Source organism: Homarus americanus, unplaced genomic scaffold, assembly GCF_018991925.1.
Source record: "Homarus americanus isolate GMGI-L3 unplaced genomic scaffold, GMGI_Hamer_2.0 scaffold56333, whole genome shotgun sequence".
NCBI lineage: Eukaryota > Metazoa > Arthropoda > Malacostraca > Decapoda > Nephropidae > Homarus > Homarus americanus.
This window is the reverse complement of record NW_024734940.1, coordinates 7763666-7787907: the sequence shown is the minus strand read 5'-3', so window position 1 is coordinate 7787907 and position 24242 is coordinate 7763666. Positions and strand designations below refer to the sequence as shown.

The following is a 24242-nucleotide window of genomic DNA, read 5'->3' as shown; positions in this document are numbered from 1 at the left end:
GATTTCAACTCCAGAAATATTGACTGGGACAACATTATAGGTGACTATGAATCTGAAAACTTCCTAGACACATTAAAGGACAATTTTTTAAAACAACTAATTACAGAAACTACTAGAGGTGACAATATATTAGACCTAGTATTAACAAATAAAGAAAATATTATCAGAGATTTCACAATAGGGGAAGAACTAGGGAACAGTGATCACAGAGAAATCAGGTTCACCCTAAATTGGGAAACGAAAAACAATGACAATATGGTCAGAATCCCAGACTTTCAATCGGCGGATATGAGGGGTTAAGAAGGTACCTAGGTGAGGTTACCTGGGAACAGTCAGATCAGACCCCGGTAGGAATGGGTGAGGTCACCAGCAACACAAAAATTTATCAGACTATGATATATTCACTAGTATACTACGTAAAGCACAGGAACAAAATATACCATACAGAAAAATTAGATCAAACAAGAATGAGCCAAGGTGGATGACCATAAAACTTAAACATGACATAGGAATAAGGAAAGGGATTTGTAAGAAATTAAGGGAGGGGAGGAGCATCTCAGAAATGGGTATAATGAACTATCTAGGGATGTTAAGAGAAATGTAAGGAAGGCATAGGGTGACTACGAAATCAGGAAAGCAATAGAATCCATGGCGAATCCCAAGGGGTTTTTCCAGGTATATAATGTCATGGTCACGTTGACTGCTAGTCTGTTTTAACTCTAATGATTCATATTATACTCCATGACCGCAAAACATGAATGGGTAGCTGGTTAGCTATCCCTAAAAGAAATGCGCTTTTCTCTCCCCAACGTTTATACTCATGATCCCTCCCAGTAAGCCCCGCCTTGTGAAGGCAGTTGTCACTACGTTTTTATTCCACTTTCTACTGGCAAGCTCAATGTTGAATTAGTTTATGTAAATCAACTCAAGTAATTCGCCAGACCTTTGTCAACTAAGGGTCATCTTTGAATGTGTAACAGTTGGTTTGTTTGTAATTTCTGTTATTGCGTGAGATAGCCACGTCTGGAAACTCACGAGTATATAACCAAGGGTGAGCGGGAGATCAGCCTTACTCGCCATGACGCTTCCCTCTCCAACTTTGTTCTACAGGTATGTAGCAGTGTTCCCCAGCAATTCAGTTTGATTTAGTCAATTGTAGTGAATTATCAATGTTCATGTTGTAACAGTGGGATTGTCATTCACCCAGTGTGAGAAGTAATATAAAGTAAATGTCGTCTGACGTTGCGAGACGAAGGATTTGTTGTGATTGTGTTGTCCATGTTTCCTCGCCGTGACGCTTTCCTCTCCAACTTTGTTCTACAGATCCAGGGTGGGCTTATTTGAACATTCACCGATAGTCCCGGAGCCAGTAGATGTCTAGCGTAATCAATATTTGGTCGATGGCGCTGATTCGACAAGATTAACTTGCTTCAGTCCGCCTCATAGAGCTGGACCCCAGACTCGCCATGTGTCGGAGTACAATCGACCATCACAGCAGTCGGCAGTGTTACAGGCGCCAGTGTCCTACCCTGGGACGCTCCCTGGAAGTTATATGTCCACAGTGTTGTTGTATGTGCTTGGGGATAATTAATTGGAAATAATTATCCCAAGTTGGGTAGTGGACCCATGTATGAGTTGGGTTTAGTAATAACGTGTTGTGTGTTGTGAGTGCATCTCATATGCACTACCAACAGTTAGTAGGGGGACCATATGTAAGTTGGTCATGTATGCAATGAAATGTATCACCAGTAATGTGGGTGAAGTAAGTACCCACTTGGATTGGCAGTTAAGAGAAGCCAAGGAGTTGTCATGTGTTTATATGTAATGTGAGAGAAGTCAAGGAATTGATCCTTGTAACTGTAATGTAACGTAACACCAGTAAGGTTGTGTGTAGTAAGAGTATAGTATCTGAGTAATTTGCAGTTGAATAAAGCGGAGGAGTTGCACCTTGGAGTTGTATGTTAATAATATATTTTCCCCACTTTGATTCCATATTAATAAAGCTGTTCTAACAGTATTTTAGGAGTATTCATTTCTCCCACAGTATTCCACCTTCATTTCTGTCCAAGTGACTTGATATCAGAATTACCATACCCATGTGTCCTAGACCCTCGTCATGCTACCAAAAGAACTGAGGTTATGTAGTAACCATTGAACTGAAGTAAGTAGAAAGAACAATTGAAGAACTAAAACAAGAGAGTATAAGTATGAATAAGACACAAGGGTGGCCATGTGAGTAGAGAAACCGCCGCCCTTACAATAAGACATAGGTCAAGGACAAAGTGGGGCCTTTAAAGTCAGAGAGAGGGGAAGTGATCGATGATAGTGAGAAAATAAGCAAAGCATTAAACAGCTACTTCTTATCAGTCTTCACAGAAGATATTCACAAGGAAATGCGGGGTGGAACTGATATTTAGGGGAAATGAAGAAGAGAAATTAATGGATATCACTATAAAAAATAGGATGTTCTTAAGAAGATAAATAAACTAAAGAAGACAAAATCCCCAGGGCCGGATGAAATTTTCCTTCGAGTTTTGAATAAGTGTAAGGAACAGATTAGCTGACCCCTCGTAAATTTATTTACAAAATCATTAGACACCGGAGTTGTGTCAGACTTGTGGAAACAGGCAGTTGTAGTACCCATATTCAAAAAGGCAGACAGAGCATCAGCGTCAAATTACCGGCCGATTAGTTTGATGTCAGTAGTGGGGAAATTTCTTGAAACATTTATAGCAAATAGAATCCGATCGCATTTAGAGAATAACACATTAATCTACGACTCTTAACATGTATTTACAAAGGGAAAATCTTGTCTAACAAATCTGCTGACGTTTTTTTTAGGAAAGTCTTCGAGGTAGTAGGTAATGACGAAAATTATGATGTTATTTACTTAGAGTCTTAGACTTTAGCAAAGCGTTTCACAGAGAACCGCATCAGAGGCTTCTGAGAAAAGTTAAGGCTCGTGGAATCGAGGGGAAAGTTTTAAATTGGATAAAATCATGGCTCACCGATAGAAAACAGAGGGTCAGCGTAGATGGTGTTAAATCTGAGTGGGGCTGTGTAACAAGTGGGGTTCCCCAGGGGTCAGTACTGGGCCCACTCTTGTTCATAATCTACATAAACGATCTAGATACTGGGATCAGCAATGACACAAGCAAGTTTGCGGATGTCACCAAAATAGGACGGCATATTAATTCAGGGCAAGATGTAAATGCACTACAGGAGGACTTAAATAAACTGCAGGAGTGGTCAGAAAAATGGCAAATGATTTTCAACACCAGCAAGTGCAGCGTACTTAATATTGGAAGAACAAATACTGTCAATGTATTCAATCTTAACAACAACAAGCAAGAGAAGTCGACTTGTGAAAGAGACTTAGGGGTACTTGTAAGCCAAAACCTACGGCCTAGAAAACATTGTGTTAATGTTCGAAATAAGGCAAACAGAGTATTAGGCTTTATATCTAGAAGTGTAAGTAATAAGATTGCCGAGGTCATACTGCAACTATATCTTGCGCTAGTCAGGCCGCACCTCGATTATGCTGTTCAGTTCTGGTTCCCTTATTGTAGAATGGATATCAATTCACTGGAGTCGGTGCAGCGAAGAATGACGAAAATGATTCCGGGACTTAAAAACCTTCCATATCAAGATAGATTAAAGAAACTAAACTTGCATTCCCTAGAAAGACGAAGAGTGCGTGGAGATATGATATAAGTATTTAAGTGGGTGAAAGGAATCAATAAAGGAGATATAGATAAAGTTGTAATGGCCCCTGTCTCATCAACAGAACGTATTATATAAATGGGTTCTTACATCTGATTTATATTCAGATTCACCACCTGTAACTTTCCACTAACTATGAATAAGACATGAACTGATCACGTGAAGGGTAACTTTCCCAAGAGGGAGAAGCCCATATGTCAGCATCTATGTAAGCGCGCACTAGTGCGATGCCTTAGTCAGTCACTCACACCAACTTTTATCGAACGGACGTTGATTCACGTTTATATACATAAATGCCGTCCTCTTTCTCATTCACTCATAAATAGTGGAACTTACGGTTGATATACACTCAGGAATTATAAACATAATACTTTTATAATAAAACAAGAAACTTCAATTGGGTTTCGTTACCAAAAGCCCAATTATATTATATGTGTACCAACCTGGTTAACTGGGGAATTAACCAACGTAACAAAGTTCTTATAATATCCGAGCAGGATAAGACTCGTAGCAACGGATTTAAGTTGGATAAGTTTAGGTTTAGGAGGGAGATAGGAAGAAACTGGTTCACAAATAGGGTGGCAGACGAGTGGAACAAGATTAGCAACTTTGTAGTAAGTGCTGGGACGCTGAAAAGTTTTAAAGGGAAGCTAGATAGATTCATGGATGATAGAGAGTGGTTGTAACTCTGGACAGGAGCTGCCATGCACAGGCCAACCGGCCTATTGCAGACTCCTCATTTTCTTATGTTCTTATGTTCTAATCCCGGACATTAGGAACCTTGAGTACAGAGACAGGTTAAAGCATCTTAATTTGCACTCCCTCGAGAGACGTAGAGTGAAGGGCGATATGATTGAGGTTTATAAATGGAAGTCAGGGTGAAACAAAGGTGACATTACAAAGGTACTCAAACTATCCAACCAGGAGCAAACTCGTAACAATAGTTTTAAATTAGACAAATTTAAATTTAGGCGCGAAATAGGTAAGCACTGGTTTGGAAATAGATTAGTGGATGAGTATAACAAGTTACCAAACATCATCATTAACTCGAATACGCTGGATAGCTTCAATCATAGGTTGGATGGATATATGAGCGATAGGGGTTAGATGTAAATGGGACTGCCCAGTATGTGCCAATAAGCCCTCTGCAGTTTCCTCCATTCTTATGTTCTTATGTTAAATCTGTAGTATAAGCTCGGCAGTTGCAGGCGCTCCAATCTCTTGGTAACCGTGGTTCCGTAGAACAGTTACCTCTCTGGTGGCCTTCCTTTGGACATTTTCAATAAATTATCTCTGTGAGCGTCCCACCATGTGAGGTGACTACCAGCTATAATATTCCACTGTGAACTTGTGGATTCCCAGCATACCTCCCCAAAGGAGTAGGAATAAATAAGGAAATGCTTGAGACACTCCGCGGTCGTCACTGGGAGCGACCTATAATGCCAGGCGCAGAAATAGTAAAGGTATGTCTCTGGGTGTAGCTCTCGTCTCTACCCACCGAGGACGGTGTGCGAACGAGGTGCCTGATATGTGTACCTAGAAATTACAAGGAGTCCCATACTTGCAGGTGTGGAGTATAACAGGTGTGGTGAGCTGGTACTACAGGGAGGTGAGATGGTGTTACTATGTATGATGACCTCAGGTGCTATATCCCATACAGGTGGAGCTGTCCGACGTGTTGAGTGATATTGTAAGAAGGGTAACCAAAATCATCGTTGTTCTTTTGAGGAAGGCCAATTCCATTGTATTTTTTGTTACAGTATAGTTTATAAGGAATAAATTAGTTAAGAAATGTTATGGTTTCACCCTTCTTTCCCCTTATCGATTTGGTCAATGAAAAACCCAACCCAATGCCTAGTCCACTCTGCACTCTACCTAACAAGCTACATACTGCCCAGAGGGGGTCTGGTGGCAGCAACCCTTAAAATTAAGACTATAGTTAAGTTTTACCATTGGAATTAGTGACCCCAGAATCTGGCAGTATACCACGTTGTTCATTCCGAACTAACAGGATGTGTTTGATAATATCTTAATTTTGGATCTTGTCGAGTGTGTTATACTATGATCTGTATTGGCAATTAAGTAATATAATGAGTGTGTAATGTTGTAATCAAGAAATTAATATCTATTTTGCTATATGTAAAGTAAGGCCTAAGTGGTCCAGTCTGGTCTGAGTGTAATTAATTAACATCTTTCTCACTCCATATGTTAATAAATATTGGATAAGTAAACTACAAGTATTTTACTTTTATCCTCTTCGCCACTGATCGGCTTGTTAGCCGCTTGGGCGATCGGTCACGTCTCTTTTCATTTATATTCTTCACCAAAAGATCGGCTCGCTAGCCGCCAGGGCGATCGGTCACCTCTCTGTCACGCACTGTTGGCAAATACTGGGCATGCACCGGCTCCTGAATGTACCTGAACCCGCTCCAGTGTTGGTCAAGTCTTCTCTTGAAAGAGCTCACACTCGGTGCCGTCACAACACTCTCTGGTAGATTGTTCCAAGAGTTTACATCCCTCACTCCGAAAAAGTTTGCCCTCACGGTTTTCTGGACTTGCGGCTTCTTCAATCTTGAGCTGTGACCCCTTGTGGGGCGAGCGTCCGCCAACTCCAAGTAAGGACACTCAACTGAGTAGTGCCCCCTGAGATGCTTATACACCTCAACTAGGTCCCTCTTTACCCGTCTGTAGTATAAGCTAGGCAAGTTCAGGCGCTCCAATCTCTCAGGTTAGCTGAGGTGCCGAAGTGCAGGCACCAGTCTGGTGGCCCTCCTTTGAACATTTTCAACCAACTGACAGTCCCTAGCATATCTCGGGGACCAGATGGGGTGACAGTACTCCAGATGGGGAAGCACTTCACTCCTGAAGATCGTTACGAGGGACGGACCGTCTAGATATCTGAACGACCCTCTTATAAGACCCAATAATTTATTTGCCTGATTTACCTTCTTCTCACACCGCTCTATTTCTTCTACCCATTGGTAATCAGAAAATAACTAGTAACTCACGTGCCTAGAAACTCGCTAACACGCTACATAACAGTTCTTTAAGATATATTATATTCTAATAAAAGTCTGGGTGGTGGCAGGCTACCATTGTAAGTATAAGTGTTATAATAAGAATGACATGGTTTCCCAGACTAATTCACGGTTTAGAATATAACTACCACAGGATATAATTGAGAGAAAAAAGGACTGAGAATAGAAGAATATAAGTATATAAATATATTGAAGAATAAAAAGGATAAGTATATGAAATAGCATAAAGTAAGGAAAGTCGCCCCTTACAACCTCATGTAATTTATCCCCAAGCGTGATACCCCTTCTCTCAGCTGCCTCTTCGAACTATCAAAGTTTGCCCTTCTGAAATCTGGGACTTTAATGGAATTTTCCTTGAGGTTGCCCTGAAATTCTAATTGTAATCTTATTTCTTTGAGATCCCTGTTAGCAAGTTCGTTCCCCACCACGACATTACTAATGAGGTTTTCTCTGTTTGACAGAACTAAATTGAGTACATTATTACCCCGGGTGGGTTCGGTTATATGTTGGCTTTGGAAACAGTCCTGGATTGTTTCAATAAAATCCTCTGATTCTGAGTTACCCATAAGGTCAATCCAATCTATTTGGCTAAAGTTAAAGTCGCCTACTATACAGACTTTGCTATGTATGGAAGCCCTGCGCATTTCATCCCAAATAAGTTGCTCATTGGGAGGTCTATATATTACTCCTGTGATTAATTTTTCTCTACCATTGATTAATTCTATCCAAATTGTTTCGGTATTCATCTTAGTTTTTATTTCCTTATTTATTTCACACTTCAGATTATCCCTGACATAGATTGCTACTCCGACTCCTTTCCTAATCTGCCTATCGGTATGGAATAATTTGTAACCTGCAATTTGGTATTCGACAGGTAACTCACATGAGTCTAAGTTTATCCATGTTTCGATAAATGCTATTATATCGATTTTTTCCGGACATCAATGCCCTGATTTCATCCATTTTGTTTTTCATACTCCTACTGTTTGCGTAATAGACATTTAAGTTAGTCGTGTTCTGAGTCCTCTCTTTGACGCGTTTAGGTTTTAACTCCCTGCCTAATTTAGTTTTGTCACCATCCCTAGCACTATTTCTCTGTAACCTTTCGCTTTGTTTACCAGCTCCCACTCCAGCCTCCTCCACCCCTGTGCTCATATGTTCCCCTAGCAGTTTAAAGACTTCGAACATCTTTTGAACTGACCTCTCGAGAGATCCAGCCAGGGTTGCCACCCCAGCCCTGGACAGATGTACCCCATCCCAAGCATAAAGGTTCCTTCTGCCGTAAAAGTTGTCCCAGTTGTCAACGAATGGGACTGATATTGACTTGCAATAACTGTCAAGACGGCTGTTGACACCAACTACCCTTGACAACCATTCACTGCCAACTCTCTTTCTAGGCAGGACACCACATAGGATAGGGATCCCTCCCTTCACCCTAATACGTTCTATAGCTGTCTTAAACTTATCAAGGAGCTTGTAGGGTTTCGTGATATTATGTTGTCTAGCACTCAGGATGGATGGAACTCTAAGGTGGTGGTTTTCTTATATAATATATGTTATATTATGAGGGCCTGAGCTGCCACCATTTATGAGGGCCTCTGTGTGTCATTAACAATTCCTTTTACTCTCATACTTATTACCATTGGTAGCGTGACGAGAGGAGGCTCGCGGGTAGATGTAATGATAGTATCAAGCAATAGGGAAGAAATAACGGTAAATAATAGACACAATTATACAAATACAAAATATATTTAAACATGAATATGAAATTAAGAGAAAGAATTTATTTGTACCAACAGACGAAATCTAGTACTAGGCCCTCAGGCTCAACATACTCACACCACTACTGGGTGGACATACTCAATAACACTTCCAACCCTACTGGGTGGACATACACAATAACACTTCCAACTCTTATAGTCACTTAGCACCATAAAGACCAGGGCAACTGCCACTACCACCTTCAGTCGTCAGGAGTGATACTCAAGCAACAGCCATGGGGTCCAGCCACCATGGAGTACTTTCCGACGAACTCTGGAGATCCCAGTGGATTAATCCCACCACACAAATAGCCCTACGGAGTTAGACACTCATCTACCAATGATGGGGGCTGGTCGTGGTGTGTGGCTTGGTGATCCGGGGTCACCTCGCAGGCCGAGCGTTAGGGCCAGACGAGCCAGCTATGGGGGCCATAGGTAGTCTGAAGTGTCTGACGGCTGGGTCTCACGAAGGTAACTGATCCTACTGGACCTCGGACATCTCCCCAGACATAGTGGATACAACATCCACGCTACAGACACGGCCTAGGCTGCGTTAGGGACCTGTATGGGTGAAGGGACGGGCACTCACTAACGGTAGAAATGCCCGCGGGGCCCTCACTCAAAATAGGCCAGGGAGTCCACCTACTTCTATTCCGATGAATTAATTTACTGTACACTCTGACGTTGAAACTGAGACTATGAACTCAGTTTCATTCCCTACTATTATCTTTACTAACAATGCTCTGACTCAGCTATCAAAAGCAAAATTAAATTGATTACAAAGGGTTGGATGGCAACAGGACCCAACACATAGCGTCTGCTACGAAATCCGTGGATTATATTCAAAGTTCCCTATAAACAAAGACGGGGAAACAGAGAAAACGGGGGACGTTTCCACTGGGGGACTTAGAAGGTTTTGTGGACGTTTGAGCGTAATATGAATCCTTAAGGTTTTCAGGTTAGCCATTATCACGATCATGACAATATGGTAGACAGTCTGGTGCTGGAGATGCCGTGTGGTGAGGAGCTGCTCAGTAGACACGTTCGGTGAGTAGCGTGTTGAAGGAGGTAGATGTGCAGGAGCTTCGTTAGAGAAGATGTTGCCTGTTGCTGGCCTCCAGGTTGAATGAGAGCGGGACAGCGAGGAGCTTGCTTGGAGGAGGTGTTGCGTGTTCAGGAACGTAGAGTAGAATGAGAGAGCTGGTTGGTGAGGACGCTCAGAGAAGGACAGCTGATGGGTCGCCATGCTTGCTGACGGGAGCGAGGACTGCCAGGCAGATGGAGGAGAAGCGAGGGCCGCCAGGCAGCGGCGGAGGAGGAGGTGTTGCGTGTTCAGGAACCGAGGCCAGAATGAATCTCAATGGAGAGACAGAGCTTATATACACAGCCGCCGGAAGTAAACCGTGGGAAGTCGCCGGTTTCTCGACTCCGTTGCTAGGGAAGACGTGGCTGGTTGCTAGGATACTGTGGCATCTGGTGACGCCCCCCCCCCCCGGGGCCGCTCGTTTGGTTGCTAGGGAAGACGTAGCAGGTGGCTGGTTGCTAGGATACTGTGGCATTGGAATGCGGCTACGCAGTTGCAGGGGAGACGTCCACTATAAGCTTCTCACTCCTACACCGGCCAATGTCATTGCCTCCTGCACGAAGGCAGATAATGGGTTTGTTCCCAGTACCAGACAAGATATTGTCCATCCTGTCAACTATATCCCCCACCCCAGCTCCTGGCAAACAAACTCTCATCCTATTTTTATTTTTACCACTTGTATACTTGTATACTGTCTGTATAAAATTATTATTATCAAAGATAGCTCCTTATGATCTATGTTTAAAATAACTTTAATATAAGATTACCGACCTTGCCTGCTTGTTACAACAGTGATTCCGTGCGTTTTACTATCCAACGACAGCACCTATTGGCAGGGTATCTCTCGACTTTAGCAAAGCTTTCGAACAGAGTCCCCCATGAAAGACTAATAAGAAAAGTGGAGGCTCATGGCATTAAAGGAGATATTCTAAAATGGATTAGGGCGTGGTTAGAGGAAAGGAAACAGAGCGTGAGCATTAACGGCACTAAATCTCATTGGAGCAACGTTACTAGTGGAGTTCAGCAAGGCTCAGTACTCGGACCATTATTATTTATTATATGCATAAACGGAATAGATATCGGCGTAGACAGCAACATAGGTAAATTTGCTGATGGCACTAAAATAGGGCGTGTAATTAAATCTGACGAGGACTCTTCAAAACTACAGGAAGATCTAAACAAATTTTTTGAATGGTCTGAAAAATGGCAGATTAAATTCAATGTGGCCAAATGTAAAGTACTCAGTATAGGAGATGTAAACAGGGAAACCAAATACCAGATGAACAACGATGTTATTGAGATGGGCTTGTAGGGGTATCGAGATATTAATGTTGTCTAGCACTCAGGATGGAAGGAAACTCTAATGTGGTTTTCTTGTATAATATATAAGTTATATGATAGACAGTCTGGTGCTGGAGGTGCCGTCTGGTGAGGGGCTGCTCAGTAGAAGACGTTCGGTGAGTAGCGTGTTGAAGGAGGTAGATGTGCAGGAGCTTCGTTAGAGAAGATGTTGCCTGTTGCTGGCCTCCTGGTTGAATGAATGTTAACAGCATGGAGCTTGCTGGAGGAGTTGTTGCTTGTTCAGGAAGATGGGCAGAATGAATCTCAATGGAGAGACAGAGCTTATATACCCAGCAGCAGCCGCCAGTCCTCTATGAATCATGTTGGGAAAACCCAGAAAGTTGCCGGTGACTAGTTTCGTTGCTAAGCAACCGTACCATCTGGGGACAGCTCTCGCTTGGTTGCTAGGCGACGGCACGTTGGAATGTGATGCGTAGTTGTAGGGGAGACGTCCACTGCAGGCTCGCCGTGCTTGGCCTGTTCCCCCACCCACAACTTCTTGGACTGCCCCCGCCTTGTTATTTCTGCATCCACCCCTGCCCATATCCCCCCAGCAGAGCTTAAGAACATAAGAATGGAGGAAACTGCAGCGGGCCTATTGGCCCATACTGGGCAGTCCCATTTCCCAACCCCTATTCCTCATACATCAATCCAACCTATGTTTGAAGCTATTCAGCGTATTCGAGTTAATGATGATGTTTGATAACATGTTCCATTCATCCACTACTCTATTTCCAAACCAAAGTATACCTATATCGCGCCTAAATCTAAATTTGTCTAATTTAAAACCATTGTTACGAGTTCGTTCCTGGTTGGATAGTTTGAGTACCTTTGTTATGTCCCCTTTGTTTAGCCCTGACTTCCATTTATACACCTCGATCACATTGCCCCTCACTTTACATCTCTCTCGAGAGTGCAAATTGGATGCTGTTCCCATCAGATTCATGTCAACTCGTACCTAATTACGAGATAACTCATACTCAATTTACGACAGTTCGTACCCATTTTATATATATATATATATATATATATATATATATATATCATGTAGATCCAGAATGGAAATGTGGACAAGGTTGATTTTAATACATGAATAGCAATGTGTTTAAAAAAGTGTTTATTGGAGCTTAACTTTAAAAAGAAATAATAAGAGTAAATACGTCTGCGCGCGAGGAAGAGCGTTAATATTGGGTGACACATGTCGTTACGTTTTTATGCTTTTCCATATTTTGTTGACTTATGGCCATTTTAAACGTTTACATCGCCCAGTTTATAAATTGAAACTGCCAAATCCATTAGCCTGAATTCTATAAATTGCAATAAAGTTATTCTAAACCACATAGTGTGAAATATGTACTTGTAGTGCAATGTTTGTGTGCTGGAATAACATACTTATGTAATGAGATGCAACTATTTTAAAGACTGCATTACATTTCCCTATTAAACTGCACTTTCCTACATTATTTACATATTTTTTTTTGTAATCATAGATAAAGCAAAAATGCATGGTATATATACTAATAGGTATGGATTATCTCTTGAATTGGGTGTAAGTAATCTTAGGTACGACTCATCTCGTGAGTTGGGTACGAGTTATCTTGGGTACGAGTTGTCTTGGGTACGAGTTATCTTGGGTACGAGTTGTCTTGGGTACGAGATGACCCCAACGGTACCCGTCACCCGTGCAAATTAAGCCTGTCTCTGTACTCAAGGTTCTTAATGCCCGGGATTAGACTTGTCTTTCTCCTCTGAATTCTTTCTAGGGATTCTATATCCATTGTGTAGTGAAATATTTTGATTCGTATATATGTACAGTGTACAGTATAGTCAAGTGGAAGCCATTCGCAATTTGAATACTGTACAAAACTTCACCTATCCTAAGTCTCTGTAGCTGTTGTAGATGGTCATCAACAACGGGAAACCAATAGATAGCCCTTAGAAAACTACAGTATTTAACAAAAAGATACCTAAGTTTTATTTCAATATTTACAAACGTACGCACAATTTACTTCTTGTACATTATTATTAAAAGCTTAATGATAAAACTCGAATATTTTTTTCATTCCTGCGAAAAAAAATTCAACACCTGTTATTATATCCATATTATAAAAATTGTATATTGACTTTATAATCTCCTTATGGGTACATTTAAAATTTATATACAATAGACTGCAATAATACCACAGCTTACTATTAATAGTATCAGGTAACTATGTTAATTTTGAATGATAAATAGTTACAATTTCTCCGTAATATAACCATGAAGCACAATCCATACCTCTTATTTTCCGTCATTATCTTGGTGTGGCACAAAGGTGTGGAAGTCTGCATTATATTATTTGTCCTCTGATACCTATATATCAGGCACACATAAAATAATTTACACCCTGTAGTTCTTGAGCACGTGAAATATTTAATAATATTTACAGATAGGAGATTAATGGCGGATGAGAACCAGAACGAGTTGACACTGCCTGAGCTTCACCTTCCTCCTGGCCTCTCAGCTGACACTGTAGCCAAGGTAACAATTCCTATATATACTACAGTACTTATAATTTTATATGCTTATTTGCTTATTTGTAGTGTACCTTTATTTTTATTCAAATATTTGAATATGGCAATACTCTGGAACACTGACACCTGATAACCAGCAATCTTAGGAAAAATGGTGAACACTCAGTAAAGTACATGCACGGTAATCACTAACAAAGGTATTAGTGCAGGAGACGGTTAACAGCCGAAGTTACTCATGGATATCTTTCATAGTTTCCACAGGTGTTATTTGGACGATAGGTAGTTTTTTTAGACTAACACCAGAAGGATTTGATAGAATAGTACAAAACTTTATGGAAACATAATTTTCAATTTATTAAATAGATAAATGGAAGCGAGAATGCACAGAACATATTAGAACTTGACCTAACCAACTTAACCTTAAGCATCCTACCGTTCTCTGTTAGAAAGTAAAAAATTTATTTTCTAGTGTATTTGTGTGTTTAGACCGAATATGACCTTCATTTCTGGCGGAAATTAGCCGGGTTTTTTAATTTTTTTCGTTGGACGTTTTCTGAAAAAAAAAATCATGGCAAAATACACCAAGAAACACTAGAAAAACCTAACCTAACCTAACCGACTCTCGCCATATGATGGAATCACCTATTTCTTACCTTATTGGCCTGGTTCTTGTTCGTCGTTGGATTCTGAGATTCTTACACAACGCCACATATGTTGGTCTTTGCGATATTTACATTCAGTCTTGCTCTCAGTACACTTTACTGAGGTTGGAAGAACAACATGCAATCGAAAAATGCTACAGTTTCTTCGTTTTTTTCCCCAAAACTCGCAGAGTGCCATGGTCAGAACTGAAGTTACTGAACTTGAATTTCGAAATATGAGAGACCCAAAATAAAACTCGAATTTGATTGGGCCAAATATACCGCGAATTAAAACCAAAAATCATTTTAAATGGTTTCAAAAACAAAAACGCTTTTGATTGGCCGCGTGACGTGTACGGGAACGCATGCGCGTGATGATTTATGAAGGAGACACAGGAGACACGCAGTGTTGGAGGAGAGGCAGACGATAATGGCGGAAGATTAATGGAAGAAAATAGAGAAAATTTTGGATAAGCTATCTCCGTTATTATACATTTCCCTCGGTAATGTAATAGATGAAAATTATCTTATAATTAGACGTCTTATTCGAATATGATAATAGATTAGTGGTAGGAATGAACGGTGTGTAAACGCAATGATACCTAAAAAACGATACAACAACTTTTTACTTAACTTTTTACTTAACATTATTCTTCTCTATCTTCAGTCATAAATCACCTGTAGTGGGCAGGCATGAAAGAGGACGGAAAGGTGAATTTATTGTAAAGCACCGGTCTTTCTCTCGTTGTTATTAATGTGTATTTCGTAATGTTTTGACAATTCTAAAACATTTTTTCGGTAAATTTATAGTAGTTCACACAACACTGTTAGAAAGTCAAAACGGTTTTTCTACTGTTCTTTTGTGTGTTTTGATTGGTTCCGATCTTGATTTCCGTTGGAAATTGCCTGATTTTTTTTAGTTATCGTCCCCCCCCCCCGCCCCCCCACTTCTACCCCAATAAGAATGGGGATCCTGTTGGGAGCAGAGTTTTTTGTGGGGGAGAGAAACAAGCATTTTCCGACAAAAATCATGGCCAAGTGAATACAAAACACACCAAAAAGCACTGGAAAAACAAATAAACCTAACCATTTTTTGGATGACCTGACCTATCCTATCCTGACCTAACCTAACCTAACCTAACTCAACTCACGGTGTTTTTACGTAATCAGACTCTCACCATATGAGGGAATCACTGTTATTTCTTAACTTATTCCGAACTACAATCCCAAATTCGAGTAGGCTTGGGAGGTGGACCCTCAACGTGAATCTGATTGGGAAAAAATAACCGTGAATTGTAAAAGCAGAAACTACAATTAATTTTAATTGGCTTTTGATTGGGTGCGTGACGTATACGGGAATGTACGTGCATGGCTATTTATGAAAGGAAGATTAATGGAATTAAATAAAGAAAGACTTGGCACTTGCTATCTCTGTTATTATACGTTACCGACGGTAATGTAATCAAAGAAAATTATCTTAGAATTAAACGTCTTTTTCGAATATGATAATAGATTTGGGGTAGGAATGTTATGTGAACTACTATAAAAATACCCATTTTTCTTCTATGATATTTCTGCTGGAAATTAAGGATAACCAAGATATTTTAATTTTTCAATATTACAAGTATTTGATTTAGTCAGTCACAAGTGTTGCCATGTCTTGTTTACTTTTGGCAGAGAAGGTCTGACCCCCCATCATGCAGTGCTTCTTCCCCGTCTTTGCTTCATAAGAGTCTACATTGCATGTGCTGGGAGTGGGGTGGGAGTTTCTTATTGGCTATAGCAATAGGAGACTTATTATTGGCCGAGAGTTTTTGTCTTGACCAATGAACAATGTGTGGTTTCTTCAGGAGCGAAGTGCTGTGCTGACATTGTGGTAAAGATTATTTTACGTCAATTGCCGAGTTTCATCACAAAAATAGTGAGGAAATTTCTTTTTTTAGAAAACACAGTGTATTACCGAACAATGTTACTTGTCCAACCTGATTCTTCTTTAGATTAAAGTAAGATGTAGGGGAGTGAACAAAGGTTAGGTTAGGTCAGGTCAGGTTAGTTTAGGTCTGGTTTTGTTGGTTGGTTGGTATTTATTTATGTGATTTACTATGTATGTGATTTACTTGAGAAAAAAACTTTTTCCACTAAGATTGTTGGGTGGTCGGTAGGTGTATATATATAAAAAAAAAAAAAAAAAAAATAAGCGATTTCGGCGAAATGAATACATGTACAGTACTCCTCTTTATCGGCGGGGTTCGTTCTGTAGACTGACGACCGATAAAGAAACCGTCGATACCCGTGATGGTACGTAATTTTTCTAACTCACGTCAATCATACCGACAGTCTCCACCGTCAATCATAGGCAAGTTGCTAGAAATCAATTATTGCTACAAAAATCAGAAGCCACCTTGAAACATTCAACTTAATTCATTCTTCTCAGTACGGGTTCACCCAGGGACGTTCTTGTCTCACAAATTTGCTTAGCTTTTTCTCAGAAGTATATGAAGCGGTAGATAATGATAAGTCATATGATATAATTTATTTAGATTTCAGTAAAGCATTCGATAGAGTCCCTCATGAGAGATTGATAAGGAAGGTAGAAGCACATGGAATAGGTGGATCATTATTAAAATGGATTAGGTCATGGTTAACTGGTAGGAAACAAAGAGTCAGCATAAATGGATTAAAGTCAGACTGGGGTGCGGTCAAAAGTGGAGTTCCCCAGGGATCTGTATTAGGCCCTCTGCTGTTTGTTATATTCATAAACGATCTTGATTTAGGCATAACTAGTAGGATTAGTAAATTTGCAGATGATACCAAAATGGGGAGAGTGATAAATTCAGACAGTGACTTTGAACACCTTCAAAGAGATCTAGATACCTTACATGAGTGGTCAGTAGACTGGCAAATGAATTTTAATACTGATAAATGCAAGGTACTACAGATAGGGAAGACGAATACAAACGTCAAGTATAAACTAGGTAACACGGAAATAGAAAACTCGTTTTGTGAAAAAGATCTAGGTGTATTTGTTAGCAACGACTTGAAACCTAGAAAACAATGTATTAGCGTCGCAACAAGGCAAACAGGATTCTTGGGTTCATATCTAGGTCTGTGAGTAACAGAACTGCTGGACGTTATCTTGAAACTTTACCTAGCATTAGTGAGGCCACACATGGATTATGCGGTTCAGTTCTGGTTCCTTATTATAGAATGGACATAGATTCTTTGAGAGAGTACAAAGAAGAATGACAAAAATGATCCATAATATTAGAAACCTTCCATATGAAGAAAGACTGAAAAGCTTAGGCTACATTCATTAGAGAGGCGTAGAGTTAGGGAGATATGATAAGGTGTACAAGTGGGTAAGTGGATTAACAAGGGTAAAATGGAAGATGTTCCTGAAGCTCAGTAATAACGAAATAACTAGAACAAATGGCTTTAAATTAGATAAATTCCGATTCAGAAAGGATATAGGCAAGCACTGGTTTGGTAATAGAGTTGTGGATATGTGGAATAGGCTACCGTGTGCTATAGTAGGATCGGGGACGCTAGGGAGCTTCAAGACGAAGTTGGATAGGCACATGGAAGTGCTGGGATGGGTGTGAAAGGGATCTGCCCTGTATGGGCCAGTCGGCCTCCTGCAGTATCCCACTTTCTTATGTTCTTATGTAAATGTACCTTTAAGCATTAATGCGTTTCCTTTACACATAACCTTAAATAATAGTGTATAAATAATAATATAATAAGTGGACAAAAATACTAGCAAACTTACGATTTCATTTATTGAAGTGAACATCGGTCCTTACAGTAAACAATACAGTGTACAGTATATACAAGTGTGATGATTGAGGCTTATTAAAAGCCTGACCAGTCAGATGAGTATGATGAGTCAAGGTCTGCATCTTCTTGAGGGGTGTGGGCAGGTACTGCGTCTTGTTGTTGTGAGGTGCCGGCAGCTTCTACGTCTTGTTGTTGTGAGGTGTCGGCAGCTTCTGCCTCCTGTTGCGTAGCTCATACCGCTGTCGAGTTGTTTCAGCACTTCATTCTTCTCATTCAGCGTCAGCACTCGTCTTGCCCTCTTAGGTTTAGATCCATAGGGAGCAGCAGGTCGTTTGGGAGGCATGGTGATATAAGTTGATGTGATGAACCACCAGCAAAAGTTGAAAATCAAAGACTGTTGCCCACGCGGCTTGGCTGATGTCTGTGTTCAGGGAAGGCGGGCCGCGGGTAGACGCTAGTCACGCCACTAGTGCCGCTTAGCGGCGAAAGTACAAACAAGGCCCGCAGAGTTCAAATAAAGCCAAAATAAAAATCCGTCTAAATAATCCGTCGATAATCGAAACCGTCGATAAAAAATCCGTCGATAAAGAGGGAGTACTGTACTGTATAAGATTCGTTCGAAACTCATCAAAACCATGTTTTTAATATCCAAAGAAAGAGCGGTGCTTTTCTATAAATTTACCAAGGGAAATTATAGAGTAAAACACACAGTAAAAACTGATTATATGGCAGTAATGTCATGTCTGCTTCACTTTCCTCTCTTTTTATGCCCTGTGCAAATCCCTTTTCCCTCCTTTTTTTGCTCATATGGTTTTTAATTTTCTTCTGTGTATAAAGGATGAGATTCAATCATTGACTTCTTCCTCAAGGGCAAGGAGAAGCTAGCATCTTATTTTTAAATGGCGCCGTATTTGGTATCGTATCACAAGTTATCTGGACTTGTGGAGCATCAAGACTGTCTGCAAGAGTTCATCTGTTATCATGGACTAGTTGGGAGGATGTGCAAGTGTTCAAAGTGTGGCAGAGAACTGACAGTGAACAAGACATTTTTTTCAACGCTCATTTTCTTACATCTGCACAAGACATGAAATTATGGAAATTATCTAGGACTTCACAGCCGCTGATATTTCAAAGAAAACAAATTTTAAAATGCTGCAATTTCACTGTGTTTTATAGTGGACACAGTGCTATTATAGTATGCAGTGCTACTATATTATGCAGTCCACCAAGCGGGTGCTACTGTAGTATGCGGTCTACCAAGCTAGCGTTGGTCTACCGGAATATTTACACATAGCGTCTATTAACCCATCCTAACTTAACCCAATATATTTTAACCTAACTTAACCTAATTTAAATTAACCTAATCTAACTTAACCTAACCAATGTTAACCTAACCTACCGGGATATTAACACTGTAGCGTATATTAACCTAACCTAACTTCATCTAATATATCTTAACATAACTTAACTTAATCTATCTTAACCTAACCTAACTTCATCTAACCTAACTTAAAGGTTAATTTAATGGATGCTACAGTGTAAATATCCCGGTAGACACAACTCCAGGTCGGTAGACCACATACCGTAGTAGCACTAATGATTGGCTGTGTACCATTGCATCACGCCAAGAGAGAAAAAAAAGTGTACACCTGACAAAATAGTGCTCACATATTTGTTGAATTATATACCAAACGAAGCAATTAACATAAGAATGAGTATTATATCAGAACTCACTGATGAAAATATAGTAAGAATACAAACATCAAAACAAATAACGCGTCGGCTGTGAAGTCCTTGATATTAGCCCAAATTACGCTATGCTGCTTCAAGAAAAATTATTTTACTGGTACCTGATATCAAAGTTAAGTAAGGGGTTAGGAATTTTGAAAAGGTTATGTAGGTAGGTTTGGCTAGTTAGGTCAGGTTATGTTAGGTTCTGTACATTAACGTTTCCATTTTCGCGCTTAGTACTATACGTACAAATAAGATCTCCGGAAATTTTGGTGCAATTAGTGTATTGAAGTTATTTATGCTGCTAACCATCTTCTCCACCATTACCCTAACAAAAATAGGTTCTTATGTAATTGATTTGTGATTTAAAAGAATATAACCTTTATGTCTGGCGAAAATTAATATTTTTGGAAATATGACCCACTCTCACTACCTATGACACTGAATGCACAAAGTGGGCAGGGCTATGGGTATGAGTGCACAAAGTGGGCAGGGCTATGGGTATGAATGCACAAAGTGGGCAGGGGTATGGGTAAAGATTCAGTAGAAAACATAAATGAAAAACACTAAAGTAAGTACAGTACTATAGTTATTTCTTATGTACAGTATTTGATGTTGATTTAAAAGAATATGAGCATTGTTTTTACTATATTGGAATATTTATGGATATATGACTCATTACCAATAACAACAATAATGAATTCAGAAAGTGGGTGGGGCTTTGAAGATGAGGGAAATTGTGGAGTAAAAACAAATAAAACACCAATCAAACCTTTGGCAACCTAACTTAACCTTTCCTAACATAAAATAAGACCTAAATTACAATAGCATACCTTATTTAACTTAAGTAGGAGGATAAAGTGAAGCCGCTTGTACTGCCTCGTAACGATCTTCAAGAGTGAAGTGCTTCCCCATCTGGAGTACTGTCACCCTGTCTGGTCCCCGAGATATGCTAGGGACTGTCAGTTGGTTGAAAATGTTCAAAGGAGGGCCACCAGACTGGTGCCTGCACTTCGGCACCTCAGCTACCCTGAGAGATTGGAGCGCCTGAACCTGCCTTGCTTATACTATAGACGGGCAAAGGGCTACCTAATTGAGGTGTATAAGCATCTCAAGGGGCACTATTCAGTAGAGTGTCCTTATTTGAAGCAGGCGGACGCTCGCCCCACAAGGGGTCACAGCTCAAGATTGAAGAAGCCGCAAGTCCAGAAAACTGTGAGGGCAAACTTTTTCGGAGTGAGAGTTGTGAACTCTTGGAACAATCTACCAGAAAGTTTTGTGACATCACCGAGTGTGAGCTCTTTCTAGACCAGATTTGACCAACACTGGAGCAGGTTCAGGTACATTCATGAGCCAGTGCATGCCCAGTACTTGCCAACAGTGCGTAACAGAGACGTGACCGATCGCCCAAGCGGCTAACGAACCAATCAGTGGTGAAGAGGATAAAAGAAAAAAGAAAGAGAAGTAATGCAAAAATTTTTTTTGGTGGTTTGTTCTGCTTGGGGGGATGTGCAGATCTCCTTCCCCTGATTGGTCAATGCTGATTATGTGAAGTTATGTGATTGAGAATTGAAAATAATATACATAAAAGTGGCTGCAGTGACCTTAAATTCTGCAATTTTTTGTTATCTGATCCTGACTATATCATATACAGAAGTACAGTAGTATACAAGTACTCCTCGACTTACGACCTACTCGACTTACGACTACCCGGACATACGACCGCCGCAGTCGTATAAAATATTTTTCAAATTACGTATTTTCGAGTCCTGACGTTAGTGATCGCGCTGTGTACTGACAAAATTATCATTTGTAATTTCCTTTAAAATGGCTGGCAAGCGTAAAAGTGAGAGTTCTCGTGGTGCTGAGAAGAAAAAGAGACACCAATTTTAGATTTTCTATGTATTGTTTTCGCATTTTCGACTTATGACCAATTCAACTTACAACCTGGTCGAGGGTCGATGGTGTAGTTCAACGATTAATTATATTGGTCAGTATCGGTATTGTTACTTACCATCATATTATTTTAAACTTTGCTGTGAGAGGACATCACTAACATTCACATGGTACAGTACTGTATAGTATTCTGTTTTGGTGACTGTTAAGTGATTTTTATGACTAAATTGCTTTGCTTCTGTTGTTGTGAAGACGATGTGAGCAATGTCTGTTGAAAATCTTTTATCATTCTTCTGCTCTGTTTTTGTGACTGTCGAGTGAAGCTTGACATTGTGAAGCTGTGTGGGAATCAGAGTGACATCACTCCATCTTCAATAGTCCCCTTAGCCTTGAAGGGGATATGTACTGATAACCAAGCTTGTTCTTAATGATGTGGTGAGTGTTATTTAATTGTGTTGTAGGTATAGTATTACTGTAGGAATTTTAATTTTGGTGATAAATATTGGTTGTGAATGTATCCAAATGAACTCCATGTTATAATGATCCCAATTTACGATATTTAGACTTGTGATGGGTTTTCAAGAATGCAACCCCATCATAAATAGGGGGATACCTTGGAGAACCTTCAAAGCTACATGGGATTTTTCCATTATTTATAATTGAACATCCTCCAAAGCTATACAGTATATTTATGCCAAAAACCCTTTAGAAATAAGTACAGTATCCTTATAACTTTCTGTTGTCTTCCCAAAGTGTTGGTATTGAATGGCATTAACATGCAGATAAAAATGCCTGGTTTTACAAGATAAACACGCAAAAACAAGAAGAGAATCACTTAATGGTCCTCCATTGGTAAAATAAGGAAAGTTTTTTGGTAATTAAGTCAAAATTTAAGTTAGGAAAGGTTAGGGCAAGTTCTCAAAGGATTGATTGCCTTTTTATGTGTTTTTACCTCACAATTTCCCTAGTCTTCAAAGCCCTGCTCACTTTGTGCAACCATTATCATTGCAAGTGGTTGTGGGTTGTATCTCCATAAATAAACAGAATCTATTTTTATTTGATTCCTGTTTATGTCTACCCTGTGGCCTTTCCTTACCTCACTATGTTAGGGGCTCTTTTTTCACATTTCATATTTATTCTTTTTTATTCTCTTTATTCTTTCTTACTTATATACTTGCTTCATATCTATATTTTCGATTAATCTTTTACTTTTACCCTCTTTGCCACTGATCGGTTTGTTAGCCACTTGGTCATGTCTCTGATTACTTTTCCTTTTCATTCATCTTCTTCACCAAAAGATCGGCTCGCTAGCTGCCCGGGCGATTGGTCACGTCTCTGTCATGCACTGTTGGCAAATCCTGGGCATGCACTAGCTCCTGAATGTACCTGAACCCGCTCCAGTGTTGGTCAAGTCTTGTCTTGAAAGAGCTCACACTCGGTGCCGTCACAACACTCTCTGGTAGATTGTTCCAAGAGTTTACAACCCTCATTCCGAAAAAGTTTGCCCTCACAGTTTTCTGGACTTGCGGCTTCTTCAATCTTGAGCTGTGACCCCTTGTGGGGTGTGCGTCCGCCAGCTCCAAGTAAGGACACTCAACTGAGTAGTGCCCTCTGAGATGCTTATACACCTCAACTAGGTCCCCCCTTGCCCGTCTGTAGTATAAGCTAGGCAAGTTCAGGCGCTCCAATCTCTCAGGGTAGCTGAGGTGCCGAAGTGCAGGCACCAGTCTGGTGGCCCTCCTTTGAACATTTTTAACCAACTGACAGTCCCTAGCATATCTCGGGGACCAGATGGGGTGACAGTACTCCAGATGGGGAAACACTTCACTCCTGAAGATCGTTACGAGGGACGGACTGTCTAGATATCTGAACGACCTTCTTATAAGACCCAATAATTTATTTGCCTGATTTACCTTCTTCTCGCAATGGCCCGAGAACTTCAGCTCATTGTCAACATACACACCTAGGTCCTTCTCACATACAGTCTTAACTAGTGCAGTTTCTTCATCCTGTTGGGACATATGATACGCCTCCTTACCGTTGGTACGCCCCAGGTGCATCCTCTTATACTTCGTGACATTGAATCTCGGCAGCCATTTCTTCGACCATTCATGGAGCCCACAGAGGTCCTTTTGCAGCTCTTCACAGTCCGCTTGGTTCTTATTTCCTGAAATAACTTGGCGTCATCGGCAAACATTTGTATGGAGGAGTGTACAACGTTAGGCATGTCATTTATGAAACAAACAAACAACAGCGGGCCCAATACACTGCCCTGTGGTACCCCACTTGTGACAGGTACAGATGACGATTTCGTGCCATTAATCACCACACACTGCTTGCGGTCATGTAGAAAGTCTTCTATCCACGCTAGGACATTTCCCCGAATTCTGTACCCTTCCAGTTTGATTTTCAGCCTTTCGTGGGGTACACTGTCGAAAGCCTTGGCAAAATCTAGGTAAATATTGTCGATGTTACCACCCCGTTCCAGAATATGGGTCCAAATATCCAATACCTTGAGCAATTGTGTTAAGCAGGAGCGCCCCGGCATAAAACCGTGTTGGCAATCTTTTACACGGTTGTTTCGTATTAGATGTTCCATTGCGGCATCTCTGATAATACTCTCAAGTACTTTACATATTATGCTGGTCAGGCTCACGGGTCTATAGTTGTTCGTGGAGTGACGATTGCCCTTCTTGAAGATAGGACTCTCATAAGTCACTTTCCATTCACTGGGGAC

At 40.4% G+C, this 24242-nt stretch overlaps 1 protein-coding gene across 1 annotated transcript in view; it reads left to right on the top strand.

Moving 5' to 3' along the window:
• The first annotated feature begins 13193 nt into the window (after positions 1–13193).
• The window catches only part of LOC121870601, a 66082-nt gene continuing 55033 nt past the window's right edge, over positions 13194–24242 (top strand). Inside the window, exons 1-2 of the mRNA XM_042372433.1 lie at positions 13194–13261; positions 13376–13467. Coding sequence (XP_042228367.1) covers positions 13207–13261; positions 13376–13467 — 147 coding nt within the window. The 5' untranslated portion in view covers positions 13194–13206. The remainder of the gene's footprint in view (positions 13262–13375; positions 13468–24242) is intronic.